This window comes from Tursiops truncatus, chromosome 17 (assembly GCF_011762595.2).
Source record: "Tursiops truncatus isolate mTurTru1 chromosome 17, mTurTru1.mat.Y, whole genome shotgun sequence".
In the NCBI taxonomy this organism is placed as follows: domain Eukaryota; kingdom Metazoa; phylum Chordata; class Mammalia; order Artiodactyla; family Delphinidae; genus Tursiops; species Tursiops truncatus.
Window position 1 is genome coordinate 60,393,955 of NC_047050.1, and position 15,147 is coordinate 60,409,101.

The window sequence follows — 15,147 nt, forward strand, 5'->3', positions numbered from 1 at the left end:
GCAAAGGAGAAGAACTGTCAAATAAATAATACAAGAAAACTGTTCCAGAACTGACGTGTAAGAGCCTTTGGACCACAGACCCCAATCTACTCGGTAAATGGCACCCTAAATGTCTTAGTTATTTTTTTCATGACACTCATAGGCCCAAAGAAACACCTACCAATTCAATTTATTAAGCAGTTAAGTCCAAACAATGTAGTACATCTTTAAGTCCTAAAAACTTAGCATTTGTTGGGCACTACACAACTTCTAAAACTTTGGAATCACATGGATACTGCCACCTTCATTTCATGTGGTACTTAATTTAATTTAATTTCTTATCACAGTAATCGCAGAAAACCCGGCTTTGCAAAGATATTCACATTATTGAAGGAATGCAGCAATCTAATGTTGAAACACCCTTTAACAGTTTGCCTGGTATCCAAGAGATGGTGCTGTTTTCCTTGAAACTTTAAAATATTCCATGGTACCCTTGTGAGTTCACTGGGGCACCCTAGGATATCTTGGCACACAGTTTGGGAACTACGGCTTCAGCCTACTGCTGTCCATTAAGTGCTTGGAAAATTGATTACCAAAAGCCTCACACCAAGGCAAGGCAGTCTATACACCTGAGAATTTCAGAGATAAAAAGAAGTATTAGGGCTTCCCTGGTGACGCAGTGGTTGAGTCCGCCTGCCTTTGCAGGGGACACGGGTTCATGCCCCGGTCCCGGAAGATCCCACATGCCACGGAGCGGCTAGGCCCGTGAGCCATGGCCGCTGAGCCTGCGCGTCCGGAGCCTGTGCTCCGCAACGGGAGAGGCCACAACAGTGAGAGGCCCGCGTACCGCAAAAAAAAAAAAAAAGTTTCCAGCAAAAAGAAATAGTTCACACATAAAAGAAAGCGAACGAGAATGGCCTAAGACTTCTCACTAGCAAACCTGAAAACTGCTAAGGGAAAATGCTACCTCAGACCACCACAATCAAAGGACCAACCCAGTGAGAAAACAAATTAAAGATATTATCACATATTTACCTCCCAAACATTCTTTCTCAGAAAGCCACTGAAGAATGTGCTCCGGGGCTTCCCTGGTGGCGCAGTGGTTGACAGTCCCGCTGCGGATGCAGGGGACATAAGTTCGTGCCCCGGTCCGGGAAGATCCCACATGCCGCAGAGCGGCTGGGCCCGTGAGTCATGGCCGCTGAGCCTGCGCGTCTGGAGCCTGAGCGGCTGGGCCCGTGAGCCATGGCCGCTGAGCCTGCGCGTTAGGAGCCTGTGCTCCGCAACGGGAGAGGCCGCAGCTGTGAGAGGCCCGCGTACCGCAAAAAAAAAAAAAAAAAGTGCTCCAGCAAAACTAGGGAGTAAACAACAAATGAAGGTGATAGTAGATTCAGGAAAACAGACACAGGATAAAGCCAAGGACAACCCGAGGAAGATGGCCATACACCAGGCCAAGACAGACCAGTCCAGAGCGGCAGGGCTCCAGGAGAAAAATAAACAGAATGGGTGGATTATTTGATATGTGTGAAAATCTGAAAAAAAATTATTGCTAGAAATTTGATACATTAGTGCTGCATTTGGGAAAAAAAAATTGAGCTAGGCATAAGAAAACTAAGCAAATGGAAAAAAAAGAAAAGCTGTTAGTAAGTGCAAAAGACCTGATCATAGAATATTACTTGGCTGGAAAATGGAGCAATACTGACATTATCATAATTTTATAAACAGAGACTGATTTAGTCAATAATGGCTAAATCTGATATATCAAGAAATAGCAGTAATAGGCATATGATTCAGAATATTAGAATATATATTCTAGTATGTAAAAAAAAGTATTCCAATATTCTAAATCATATGCCCATACTGCTATTAGAATATTCTAAATAATATGCCTATACTGCTATATATTCTAATATTCTGGGGAACAGGAGAGAAGATCTGGGGGAGGGTAGGCAAAGAAATGCTATAAACATGTAGTATTTTGATTTAGACAAATTCTAAGAAGTACAGAACAGAGGACAGTATATGGATATCGCAAGCAAAAAAGAAAAATCATTAACCTTGATTTTCATTGCAGATGAAGGACATTTCAGATGAAAGTATTTGAAATGCAGGGCCCCAGATAGCCATGTAATTACCTATATTTTAAATTTCACTTTGCTTATGTAATCCTACTCTCAAGTCACCTTTTCTGTGAAGCATTCCTTTCCACTTCATATATCCTTAGTACCTTCAGATATTCCATAAGTTCTGTTACAACATTTACTCCTTTATAACTTTTTATTATTATAGAACTTATTGTAATTTACATAAATGTAGTTTATTACTCTACACCTGTCTCCCCTCTGGGCTGTTCTATTTTAGAACAGGAATTTCATCTCATCCCTCTACAGATTTTTGCTTCAATCTACCAACAAGGTGCCACCTTACAAACATTAAAAGAAAAATTATTTTAATAAATAGTTGTGTAACAATTTTACACCATACCTCATCAATTCAAACTGCCCATTTCTTTTCATATTTTATCATCTTTGAATTGGGGGATAGGCCTTAAAATCTCTGAAGGTGGGGATGGAAACCAAGTTCTTGCAGAGAGTATTTATAATTTCTCCTATCATTCATCGGGGGCTCTCTCTATCTGAAAACACTTTAGATTATCTGCCTAAGTACTTTTTAAAACTCACACTGACATTGTATATTCAGACCTAAATATTTATTAGAACCAACCTGCAATTCAAAATTATTGGAGATATATTCTTCCTTCCTTCCACCAGTACCAAATTTGAAATGAGTGCCTTCGTTGTCCCTTTTTGTGTGATGGGTTTATTTTTCATTTATTCCTGCATTGAAGGCATAGCCCTTTGGTGTCCCAACTTTATGCAGGTAACCTATCAGACTTCCCATCTTAGACAGTTTTTTCTTTCTTCAGGGTACATAAACAATGACATATCTTCCACTGGATGGTCTCTTGGAGACCGTGAAACACAGTACTAAATAACAGAATAAAAAACTAAAGTATATTTCTGACTTAGTAATGATTATATAAATATTTTACATTTTTTGTAAAAGAAACATTTGGGTTTCTTTGGGTTAATAAGATCTCCACATTCCTATAATGACTAGAAAAAATTTTAGAGTTTTGAATTTTGCTGTGTAGGTTAAATCCCTACCTGCCTACTGTTCCTTCACAAAACACTCCTCTGCATGTTCCTGCATATCAGCATTTTAAGACACAGTTCACATTTGCCCACTAAAAGCCACAGCACCCTACACTGTGGTTTGGTTGATGGAAAGCACCTGATGCGACTAAAACTCATCAGTGAAATACACCCTTGTGGGATCATAATTCACACCTGCAAGGCAAACGAACTCTCCTAAGCCATCACTTACATCATTTGGTTCCCTAACATGGCAAATCCCAAGCTGTCCCTTGTGCCCCCCAAAAGGCTTTATAGAACGTATGATTGAACCCTTCATTTTACTTATAGGATTGAACCCTCTATCCAAAAATAATACCTAGATAAGCATGAGACCTGACATATTACACAGTTACTAATTATTTAGTGCAGACTACGGTTCCAGGCAATGAGCTAACCACTTTACATACATAATCACTCTACTCCTTACAATGAACCCACTGATTAAGAAACTGAAGCTTGTAATTAAGTAACTTGCACAAGATCACACAGGGAGAAAGAGGTGGCTTGCAAATTCGAGCCCAGACAAAATAAATCCAAGGCCCACCCTCTGAACCATTGTCTTTTACCACTTTGAAAAAAAAAACAAAATTGCGAAAGGAAGAAACAAGAGCAGTTTGAACAGCAATGCAAACAAACTGGACATGTCAGCTGCAGTCATCCTCAGCAACCCGTGACGTTTTAGACAGAGCCTCCCACACTTATGAACATGCTAAGAACGACGCTTCAGTCCACAGGGAGGAGCAGTTTTTAAAAGTACTGAGCTAAAGTACGGGTCATCCTTTTAAGATCCATGATAATCATTATTAATCATGAACCTGTCCATCTTGTCTATTCTGCGCTGGGAATGCGGCTCATTTGTGCGGGTCTGTTAGGATATTTACTTTGTGGTGCACATTATATATTTTCTCTTAAGTCTCACTCTGCAGACCAGGGCTAAAGGCAAGCATTATTATAGATCAAAGCCAGTGAAGTGGGTAATGAGGTTTGGTACATAAAACACCTGTTATAAATACGGGGGGAAATTCTGGCTTTTCTTTAACATGAACTGCTTTGAAATGCATCATCTGAAGTAGAATTCTTAGCAGGCCACTAGCTGCCAGAGAATGATTTCCCTTCGCCAAACAGAACACTGGTAGCTTTGGTTAGATGTCTTTCACAAGTGTGGAGCCATGTGCAGCGAGTTATTTTTATACATACTTCACGGGGCGACGGCTAAAATGCACCGCTGAACAAGAAGAACATCCCCTACCCCGGCAGAAAGAAGGAACTGAAGGACCATTCCGATCAGCTTCACTTAAGGAACATGGTCTGAATTCTCAGGCTGATACATAAGCTTAAAAACGAAACAATTAAAATATCTAAGCAGAGAGTTTTCATCTCCTTGGGTAGAAAGCGTTCTTACTTATTCAGATGTGGAGGTCCCTGTGCCACAGCGGGGCAAAGGCAAAGTGGTTATAAATATAACACGAAAAGGATAATTAATTACATTTTCGGATCACTGTTAAAATCATGCCTGGCTCCTCTTCTGGGAACTTTCAAGACTGGTCTATGTTAAGTAAGTGCTTCCTAGGTTTATAAAGTCCCTTCTTTATTCCTCTTCTCTACAGGAAAAGGTATAGTTTTCATTATCGGATGCCAGATGTTTATCACCATAGTCTAACAGCAGGAGTGCTGGAGGATGGGAGTCATAAAAAAAGGGTCACTGCTAAATCCCCCAATTTTTTCTCTCCCTCCCTCCCTCCCTCCCTTCCTTCCATCTGTCCTTCCATTTTTTCCTTTTCTAACACATTTTAACAGCCTGATGTCTGCCAGGTACTATGCTATATATGCTGGGGTCAAAATCACCCTATTTGTCTTACTAATCTCAAGTATTTCACAGTCAGCCTCAAATGCCCTGCCTCCCTAATTACTGTAAGGCTCCCCAAATCAGAGGCCAAGGCTTATTCCTCTGAGACTTCTTTTGGTCCCCACAGGATGTCTTGAGTTTATGTAGCGCGCAGCAGGAGAGCTGATGGGGTGTTAGATAATCTGATTTCCAGCTCTGTCACTGACAGGTAACCTGGGACCAGTCACCTAACCCTCCTGTGCAAAAGGCAGATTGTAACACCTGTCCAAGCATCCACAAAGGGGTGACCTGGTGACAAAATCGTAATGTGAGTAAAGCCCCTTTGCAAACCTAAGCCTTACTCATGGAGTTGCCCCCAAGTATAATTCAGGGTCAAGTGGCCGTGTCCCAGGGCAGCTGGGTGGAAACAGGGAGCCAGTCATTTCACTAAAGCCCTGCCAACCTCATGCTAGAAGCACCGCCCTAGAGAGCGAGCTTCTTGAAATGTGAAACCGAGCGTGACATTTCCCTGCCTAAAACACTTCACCCTCAGAATGAAATCCAACTCTGTAACAAGGCTTACCAGCCTTGCCCCCTGCTCAATTCTCTGGTCTTTTTTCAGTCTTGCCCTTCATCAAGGTCTGAAGGTCACATTCTACCCGCTCAGCCACACTGGGCTACAGCTGATGGCCAAGCTCTTTTTTAGGGTGCCCTGAGGCATTTGCCTTCCCTAGCCCTAGAGGGGCTCAGCTGCCCTTCCCGCGGGAACCCACAGCATCCCATAAAACCCCGCATGTTGCCCTTTTCACTCCATCCTGTAGTTGCCTGTACGGTGCTGATCCGGTGCTGATCTGTGTCTGTCACTCAAATGTTGCTTCTTGAAGGCAATCCCCTAGTGGCGTGTGGCACATAGAAGACACGGAATAAATAACTCGTTAGAGGCATAAATAAATGAATGAATGAAGAACTCTTTTGCAGTGAGACAGGAAGTGATTCTTTACTGTGGTTCCGTGTATTCATGAAGTCCTACCTGGGAACTCTGCACCATTATGACTTTAGCAAACCAGATGTGGTAGCAGAAAAATTATCCCTCTCCACCACCCCCTGAAAAGAAGATGCCCAGCCTCCAGATCCTGTGAATATGTTACCTTACACGGCAAAGGGGAATTAGGGTTGCAAATTGAATTAGGATTGCTAAACATTAGCTTTAAATGGGGAGATGATCCTGGATTATCTGGATGTGACCAATGTAATCACAAGGGGCCTTTAAAATGCAAGACGGAGGTATAATAGAGGTTGGAGTGATTAGAGGTGAGACGGACTCAAACTGCTACCCCAGGCTTAATGGAAGGGAGCCATGAGTCAAGGCAGGAGAGTGGTCTCTAGAAGCTTCTGGAAAAGAGCCTCCAGAAAGGAATGCAGCCCTGCAGATACGTTGATTTTAGCTCAGTGAGATCAGCATCGGGCTTCTGACTTTAACAGACTGTAAGATAGTAAATGTGTGTTTTAATTTACCAGGGTTTCTAGTTATTTGTTACAGCCATAGTAGAAAACGAATATTTCAAACAAGAAAGTAGAAGAAAGGCCTCATAAAGACAAATCATTCCACCTCTTGGAGCTTCACTTTCCTAATCAACAAGTTGAGGATAAGCATCCCTAGTCCGCTTATTTTGTACAGCTGTTCATGAGGATCAAAGGCTTTAAGGCTTGTGCTTCAATCTCAGCCTCAGCATTTATTCACTGTGTTTCTTTGGCAAGTGGCTTAATTGATCTGGGCCTCAGTTTTCTTATCTGTAAAATAGACATACTGATAGCATCAGGGTATTGTGAGATACCACTGATTTGGTCCACGTAAAGTGCTAAGAACAGCATCTGGTACAAGGTAAATATTATATAAGTGTTAGGTACGATCACACGTGTAAAAAGAGTTTACAAAAGGTTAGGCATTATAAAGTAGAATTAGCATTCTTACAGAACACTGGTTCTTAAGAGGTTGGTTCTTGCCCTTCCCCAATAGCAGTTCATAAACTTATGGAGGCATTTTAGAGGTCAAGGTGGGTCATGCTGGCATACGACTAGCATTTAGTGATAGCCGCCAGGGATCCAAGACACCTTGCAACGTCTGAGCCAGTCCTTCACAGGGCAAGATTTTTCCAGATCCCAAGTGATATTACATACCCCTACCCATCTTCATTTGTAGCTATGCATCGATAGTAATTTTACATACAAGTCCTAGCATCTACCTCCTTCATTATGACCTCTGGTGTAGTTGTACCATGCAGTTATCTGTTGAAACATATTTTTTATAATTCACTTCATTTCTCCATTTTTTCATGTTAATAATAGGGCATTATTTTGATTTTAAATTTAAATTAGAGTTAGGTTATATTTATGAAATTCATTTCATGATAATAAAAGGGGTGTTAGAAAGATTTGTTAATAAAAGTGTGTTGGGTCTGAATTTATAAGTTATGAAGTGAAATAAGGTTTAGAGATGGCTTACTGCAGCTTTCTAGCTTTCCAATGAAGAAAATTAAGGTCCAAAGAAATAAAGTATATTGCCAAAAGTGTAATTATTAGTTAAAAGATAACTCAAGTTTCAAGATTCTAATTCCAGGGTTCTTGGGTATTCTTTAAGAATCTGTACATCCTAAATAAATTAATATTCTTTAAACTTCAAATTCTCATCCAATCCTGAGACTGAATGCCAGCAATATCACTGCCCTTCCCTTGCACCCTGCCATCTCCCTGCCCCATCATCCCTACTTCCACCACTGGAGAAAGTGATTATGAAAGTGACATTTTAGATGATCTCAGCAGACAAGCATTCCTGGGAGTAGTACTGAGGGAGGAACTCTGATGGAGAAGGTTAATGCCAACAACTGTCTCTGACTTTCTCCTTTGCGTTTCTATTTTTTCTAGTCTAGTTCCATAAGTGACCTCTGTAGCCAAGGATAATTCTGTCCACCCCTCACCTCCACTTCCAGAACATTCTGCACTCCTCGATCTCAGCAAAGTTCTGAAGAAACCAATTTTATTGTCGCTTCAGTTACAAAAAGGTTGATATAGGCCAAATTATGATTTTACTATTAATATAAGGGCAAAAACCTCTTCCCCCACCCCCCCTTCTGTACCCAAAGCTGCCAAAGACGTCTATGCAGGTACGCCCTGCCCAACTCCAGAGGGTGCACCCCTGGAGTTGTGAGGTTGAATATCTGCATGGCTGAATGCAGGGTCCCTGTTCCCACCTCCCTAAAATGGGAAATGAGTTCACAGTGTGAAGATTTCTGATCTTAACTTTGATGCACGTTTGGGTTAACACTGACTTCACTGGCATAGTTTATTCACTCTTTAAGTCTGAATTGCAATTGAGTCTATTTGCCCGCCATGTGTTTAATGATGGAGGCTCAGTCACATTGTAAATTTGGGCCATATCGCAGCCGCTCCCTCTTGATAGCCAGACACTTGGTGATGAGGGCTTTGAGACTCAATCCTCTTTCCTGCCTCTCCCTTTTGAGCGGTCCATACAATTGCTGTTTCCTGCTCAAAGCCGGCCCAAGCATGTCAGCACATTCGAGTAGTGGGGAAGGACATCTTGAGCCCAATAACTGATGAAGCTTCAACTGATTCAAGCACGCAGTTGAAGCAGAAGCTCAGAGTATCAATTTCACCTGGGGGTTTTAAGTATGAGCTTTTAAGTCTGATAGACCTGGATGCCTTCTAGCTCTGGTAGTTTATGCAAATAACCTGTAAACTTTAAACGTGTAAAGTCTGTAAACTTTAGTTTCCCATCAGTAAAATAAGCAACAGTAGGACTAACCTCATGGGGTTACCAGAAGTGTACATGAACAAATATAAGTAAAACCTGGCACATATTAAGTGCTCAAGAGATACTAGCTGTTGCTGTGATTCTCTTTTCCCAGAGCAAAGGTCTCCTAACATTACAGTTCTATAGTACAAAAACAACAACAAAAAAATAAAAATTTAAAAATATAAACTCTAGTAAAGGAATAGGAAAGGTGTGTCCCTTAGAAGGGGCAATTTCATCTTCATGTGAATTGTAAAAATAATCACAGCAGGCATTTGATACATTCTGTCCCGCCCCCCTCCCCAGGCCTTTTTAAATTCTCAGAGTGCTCTTCCATACAGCAGCCCAGTAAGTAAGCATTTCTTTATTCTCATTTTTCAGAAAACACTGAGGCTCAGGGAGGTTGACATCCTTCTGTGGCAGAATCTAAGACTAGAACGCTGGCATTGAAATTTGCTGGGCGGGGTTTCATTTCACAGGATGTACCATTAGTAGAGGCAGTCAGTCTCCACTAGGGGGCGCATGTCATGTAATGGGGGTCATATTGGCTGCGGTTGAGGGATGAAACTAGTCTCCAACCGCTCCCTCAAAAATCATACAAACCAAAAAAAGCAATCTAAATAGAAAACAGTGTCTTTGCCATATAAATATATCTTTAATACATCTCCCTTAGCCCTCTGGTCCAACTAGATTACATCAGCAAAGACTTTCCTATGTAGAAATTCTGAAATCAAGATGGCATTTCAGTGCAGTAGCAAGTAGATAGGTGATTTTATTTTATTAAATATTTTTCAAGATTTTTTTTTTTGATGTGGACCATTTTTAGTCTTTATTGAAGTTGTTACAATATTGCTTCTGTTTTATGTTTTGGTTTTTTGGCTGTGAGGCATGTGGGATCTTAGCTCCTGGACCAGGGATTGAACCTACACCCCCTGCATTGGAAGGCGAAGTCTTAACCACTGGACCGCCAGGGAAGTCCCGATAGGTGATTTTAAAAAGCCCTTCCCGTGATTCTGAAAAGTACCTTCAGCTGGGAATCCCTGTACTAGGCCAAGCTACAAAAGAGAGGTTGTATGCTGTTTGATTTGATGATACATGATCATTCCCACCTCATTTCGGACCAATACTCTCAGAAGAAGAGGTACTGTTTTTTTTTGGGGGGGGGGGGGTTTCTTGCTTATCTTAATAGCAGTCAATTTCTGAAAACTCAGGCCTGGAATAAGACTGCTGCCCAAAGCCCAGGTGGGTCGTGTCTAAGAAGCCCATAGGTCTGCCCCTAGAGGTCCTGCCTGGAACACACAACAATCCGTTGTAAGAATGTTACCTTCAGAGATTTTTACAAAGCTCACTTTTCAGTTGCTGCACCAATAAAGTCAGACAACTGCTTGACTTTTTTTCTTCGTCTAAGTTTATTTTAAACTGTAGCCAGTCACATTTTCTTCCTCTTTTGGGGTGAGAGAGTTTTTTTTTTTTTTTTTTTTACTTCTTTGCTAAATCACTATTCATTAAAGTGAAACTGAGGAGAAGAAGAGACATAATGAAGGGCAGTGCCTGAAATAGAAGCCACCTGCCTATGTGCCCCCTGATATTTTGCAGTAAATATTACAAGCCAAGCAGGTATTCAGCCGTTTATAGTCCAAACTACACTTGCTCCAGATTCCACCTGCCCCTTGTCACAGAAGCCGACACACACTTGAACCAAGAAAACTTTTTTTGTTTATTTATGTTAACCATAAAGCCAAAGCAAATAGCCTTCCACTTTCTGGATCCTGGGTAGCAATTAAATATGAAGACATCACAAATCCTCTAGACAAATAAGGGGGGGGGGGGAACATGTATTCTAGGCCAGGATGTGGGCCATGTACCAGAGAGTTGCATCAGCTGTTACAGGGAACAGTTGGTTTCCCAACTTCGAACTTTCTGGGTTTCACACACCAGCACCACAACTGATGAGCAGGAAATTGACTTAAGTTCTTAATTTAGGCTTAAATCAACCACCTGGTTTACAAGATCTCAGTTGAAACATTGTTTCAATGGCCATGGGTTCATTTATTCGTTGACTCAGCAAGCATGTCATGGAGCTCAAGGGAGATGACCCAAACTAAATCAAAGACCCCAGATAACTCAATCTACAGCAGGGGAAAAGCTGAATAAATAGATATTTCCATGACATTAGTGCTGAAAGAGCTATGTACAAAGCAAGCTAAGGGGCAGAGTGGCAGGCATCCAGTGAAAAATGCAGCTGTAGTGGGAAAGGAGAATGCGTCATCCCCTTACCACTGCCCTTCTGCCCCACGTAACGCCCCACAGTCACAAAAGCGCACAAAACGGTGCTACCTATTCTGCTCACATTCGGTAACTAGGAGAATGGGGACATAAGATCTCAAGAGAGTAGTTTCTAAGACACCTCACACGCAGGGGAAACTGTTTACAAATGCAAAGTTGTTTCCACATCACTCTGGGGGAATGGAGGGGAAACACCGGGGGAAGATGCAGGCAGAAACACCACTTCACCAGCCCTCCACCGGAGCAACCTGGAATCCAGAGGGACCGGCCAAACACCTGGCAGCAGAAGTGAACTTTTGCATACAGCTGCACCTCACTTCCCAGCCCTGGGCACAGCTCCCGAGCCAGAAGCCCAGTTTCCAATTTGAAAGGAGGAAATCGGGAAGGGTGGTGGGAGTTCTAGCATTCACACGTTGCCACCCCTCTCTGGCCCCTTTGAGATTCAACCCTTTTTTTTAGCTGGGCAGCCCAGGCTCCTGAGAAGAAAATTGTGCCAAAGCAGAAAACTGTCAGAGTTGCTATTACTCAGTGAGCTCGCTTCGGAACGCGGGCGCGTACACTTCATTGCCAGTTTCACTTCCAGCCCCTACACTACACAAGGATTTTGCGCGGATAAAAAATGAGACAACATCACTACGCCTCCGACCCGGTGCTCGGCACAGAAACCCTCTTCGCCTAGCCCTTTCCTACACCCCTGACGGGTCAACGCCTGGGACAACCCTAGGGAGGGAACAAGTTGCCCCCAGGTGGGCAAAAGTTGTCAAAACTCCGCCAGCAGCGCGCTGCGGCCCCCTGGTGGGTGACAGCAAGCGGGTGGGTGTGAGGATGCGGCTGCGGTGGGGCGGGGGGGCGTGCGCTGCGCATCCCGAGCGGCCCGCCCGGCGTTAACCCCTCACCTTCCAGCAGCACTTCCTTGCCAGCGCGCTTCAGCGCCTGCACCGCCTCGTCGTGGGTGGCGTCCCGCAGGTCGGCCCCGTTTACGGACAGGATGGCGTCCCCTACGTACAGGGCTTGCGTTTGGTCCGCCGCCAGCCCCTTGAAGATCTTGCTGATGAGGATGGGCATCTTGTTCTCCTTGCCCCCCTTGATGCTGATGCCCAGCCCGCCCAGCTCCTGCTTCAGCACCTTCACGCCGCGCTTCTGGTTCGAGATGGACTCGGGCACCTGCTCGGGCAGGTCGGTGAAGGCGGTGCGGACCCCGGCGGGCGAGTCCGGGGGCTGCGCGCCGCCCGCGCCCGGGTGCCCCGCGCCGGCGCCCCTGCAGAACGAGCCATTGGTGGCGGTCCCGATGCCGTTGTACGCCGCAGCGCCCTCCTCGCAGCTCAGAACCAGGGCGTCCTCGCTCAAGTTCACCAGAACTTTGTGCCAGCGATCCCGCACCAAAACTTCCAGCAGCCCGCTCCGCTGCGCTCGGCCGCTTCCCCCGCCGGCCGGCCCGGCCGCCGCTGCCGCCGCCGCCGCTACCGCCATCTTTCCCGCATTCTTAAAATGCCATGTGATTGCAAAAGGGGGGAAAAGTGGGGAAGGGTTGCGGGGGGGAGCAAGGAGAGCGCGCCCCGCAGGGAGGAGGCGGGACGCGGGACTCCACTCCGGGACTTCGCCAAAGCGCCCTGCGCGAGTTGGCAACCGCGGTGCGGCCGGTTCCCCCTGGCCTGATCCTGGGCGGGGTGGAGCAACCTAAAAGAAGAAGGAGAGACAGAAACAGGAAAGGGGAAAAAAACCAGCTGCCAGTGGCAAAACCCCAAACCGAGGGGAAGCCGCGTAACGGCTAAGCGCCGGCGAGGGTCGGTAGGGGGAGTCGCTCCCGGGGAAGGGCGGGGACCCAGCGCCCGGCGGCCGCTCACCTGTTCCAGCCGCCGCAGCCTCGGCGGTCACACGCCGCGCGCCCGCTCGACCCTCCCCGCCTCCCTCCTCCGAGCGCACGTCGCCGCAGGGACAGCTTCCCCTCCACCCCGCCCCAGGCGTCTCGTTTCCACCCGTCCTTCTCCGCGGGCGCCCACACCGCACGTTGGCGTGGTCTGTGTGTCCTGCGTTGGTCCCCTGCCTGATGCTCCCAAGCCCCCTCCCCTTTCACACCCTCTGTAGAATCGCCTCTCAGTCCTACCCCCCAGGGGTGTCTAGATTCAAATCTCCTCCCTCTGGCTTCCTCAAACCAAGTCTCGGCTTCTCCTGCTGAGTTCTTACCTGTCTCTCCTTTTCGCAGGGACTGTCAGGTAGACTCAGGCAGAGGCCCTGGGTTCCCTGAGAGTCACGAGGGAAGGCTGTCCCAAGACCCCAAAATGAAACGTCAGCATAACCCGAGTGCGAGAAACTTCTTTTTAAATGCAGGACATCTTTCTGCCGGGTCTCTGGAGAGGTGTCTTTGCTGGCTGGGGTTTTTAGCAGGTCGCTACCTGCCCCAGACCCCAGAGACATATGTTCTTCCATTTCTAGCACATTATATGCTCTCTGCTTCTGACCTATCTTTTTTTTCCCCCCAGTGCCACCCAAATGCTTCCTGTGACGTTCTCTTTCTTCCCGAGATCCAATATAGAAAGTCCACCATTTAAGAACTCAGTTGCAATGGACTGTCTCTCAAAAGTTCCTTTATGAGTGACATATGTGGAGCTCTAGCTGCATTTTTCCTGGGAAATGATATAATCATTGGTTACTTTCTCAGGCCAATGCGGAAATGCCAACATAACCCATGTCTTAGATGAACCTCCCAGAACCCTCCTGGTCCTTGAACCTCTCAAGTTCTCCCCGACCCTAAGCAGGTCTCATGGAACTCTGGAAGTGTTTCACACTTCTCCTTTCCCTCCTTTTCCCTCCTCTCTCTGCCCTCTCTCCAAAAACCAAAACAAAATTCACAAATCTGAGAATTCCTAAAGGTAAACCCAACCCAGCAAGGTGTCAGGAGGAAAGAAATCTATTGAACACATTCCCACCGATGTGTATTATCATTGGAAGTTCTCTAACCCTTCCAGAATGACTCACACTTTTAATTGAGAATGTTTAAAAACCCAGACCAATCCCCAGAGATCGGGTGGTTGGTATTCCAGGCAGGGTCCCAGAATGAAATGGAAACATTTGAGTTTTGGGTATTTTTGTTTTTTTGTTTTTGAGGAAAAGAAGTCACTGCAGGTAGGTCAAGGGGAATGCTTAGATTTATACTTCTGCTTGTAGCAACCTTATTTCCTATATTTCTAACCCACCAGTGTTCCAAAAGCTGTTTATTCTTTCATGGAAAGGTACTCACGGCCGGGACAGCACAGGCGGCTCCAGTGTTGGGTAGGAAAACCGTCTGGGGGCTGCCCTCTGCTTTAGAGGCTGAGGACTCACACACGTCGCTCTTCAGGAGCCTGAGTGCTGCCAAACGCACTGAGGTGGAGATAGGCACCAGGATGCCAGTGTGATGATTTAGAAATCAAAACAGATCGCCCTTGGACTGAAATCCTCCATTCACATCACACCTGTATCTTGCCTCTGTGGTCAAGCGATGTCAGAGGCCCAGGCATAACTAGAAGTAATGTATCAATTTGCCATAAGAAATTGCAAGCTCCGGGATGGGAATTTCTCAGAATCTCTGTGATAAGCACATTTTTTTCCGGGTAAGCAGCCCTACATGGGAAGCAGTAGGTTGCTTGTTGAAAGTGGCATCAGAAGGAGAAGAGCAAATATTCAGTATCATTAGGCCTGAGGTATACATGTCAGCCAGAGATGCCTTCACCAATGGAATTAGAATAATAGCCCCTATTCTAAGTGCTTTATACATGTTCACTTAATCCTCCCAGTAATTCTTGGGGATACTTACTATTATCATCTCTCCTGTTTCACAGGTGGAAAGGTGGAGGTACAGATTGTAAAACTTGTTCTGGTCCTGTAGCTAATGAATGGCAGAGTCAGGATACAAACCCAGGTGTGAAGAATTTGGACCTTAATCATTGTCCTACACTGTCCTAAAAATGCTCAGAACCTGTCAGCCCCAGTGTTCACCTTGGACTGAGGCCAGCCTTTCCACTGGGAGGAAAGCCCTGAGGGTTTAGACCCTTCCCCTAGATGTGTGTAGAAAG

At 45.2% G+C, this 15,147-nt stretch overlaps 1 protein-coding gene across 6 annotated transcripts in view; it reads right to left on the bottom strand.

Annotated features, from left to right (window-relative positions):
• SNTB1 (syntrophin beta 1) overlaps window positions 1-13,168 on the bottom strand; it is a 228,391-nt gene extending 215,223 nt beyond the window's left edge. For 2 of the 6 annotated variants that reach the window (XM_073794703.1, XM_019932063.3), the window contains exon 1: window positions 11,992-13,165. In XM_073794703.1, the coding sequence (XP_073650804.1) occupies window positions 11,992-12,565 (574 nt within the window). In that variant the 5' untranslated portion in view covers window positions 12,566-13,165. Of the gene's footprint in view, window positions 1-11,991 lie in introns of all 6 variants that reach the window. The other 4 variants (XM_073794702.1, XM_073794704.1, XM_019932062.3 and 1 more) reach the window with 4 other exon arrangements.
• Window positions 13,169-15,147: the final 1,979 nt, after the last annotated feature.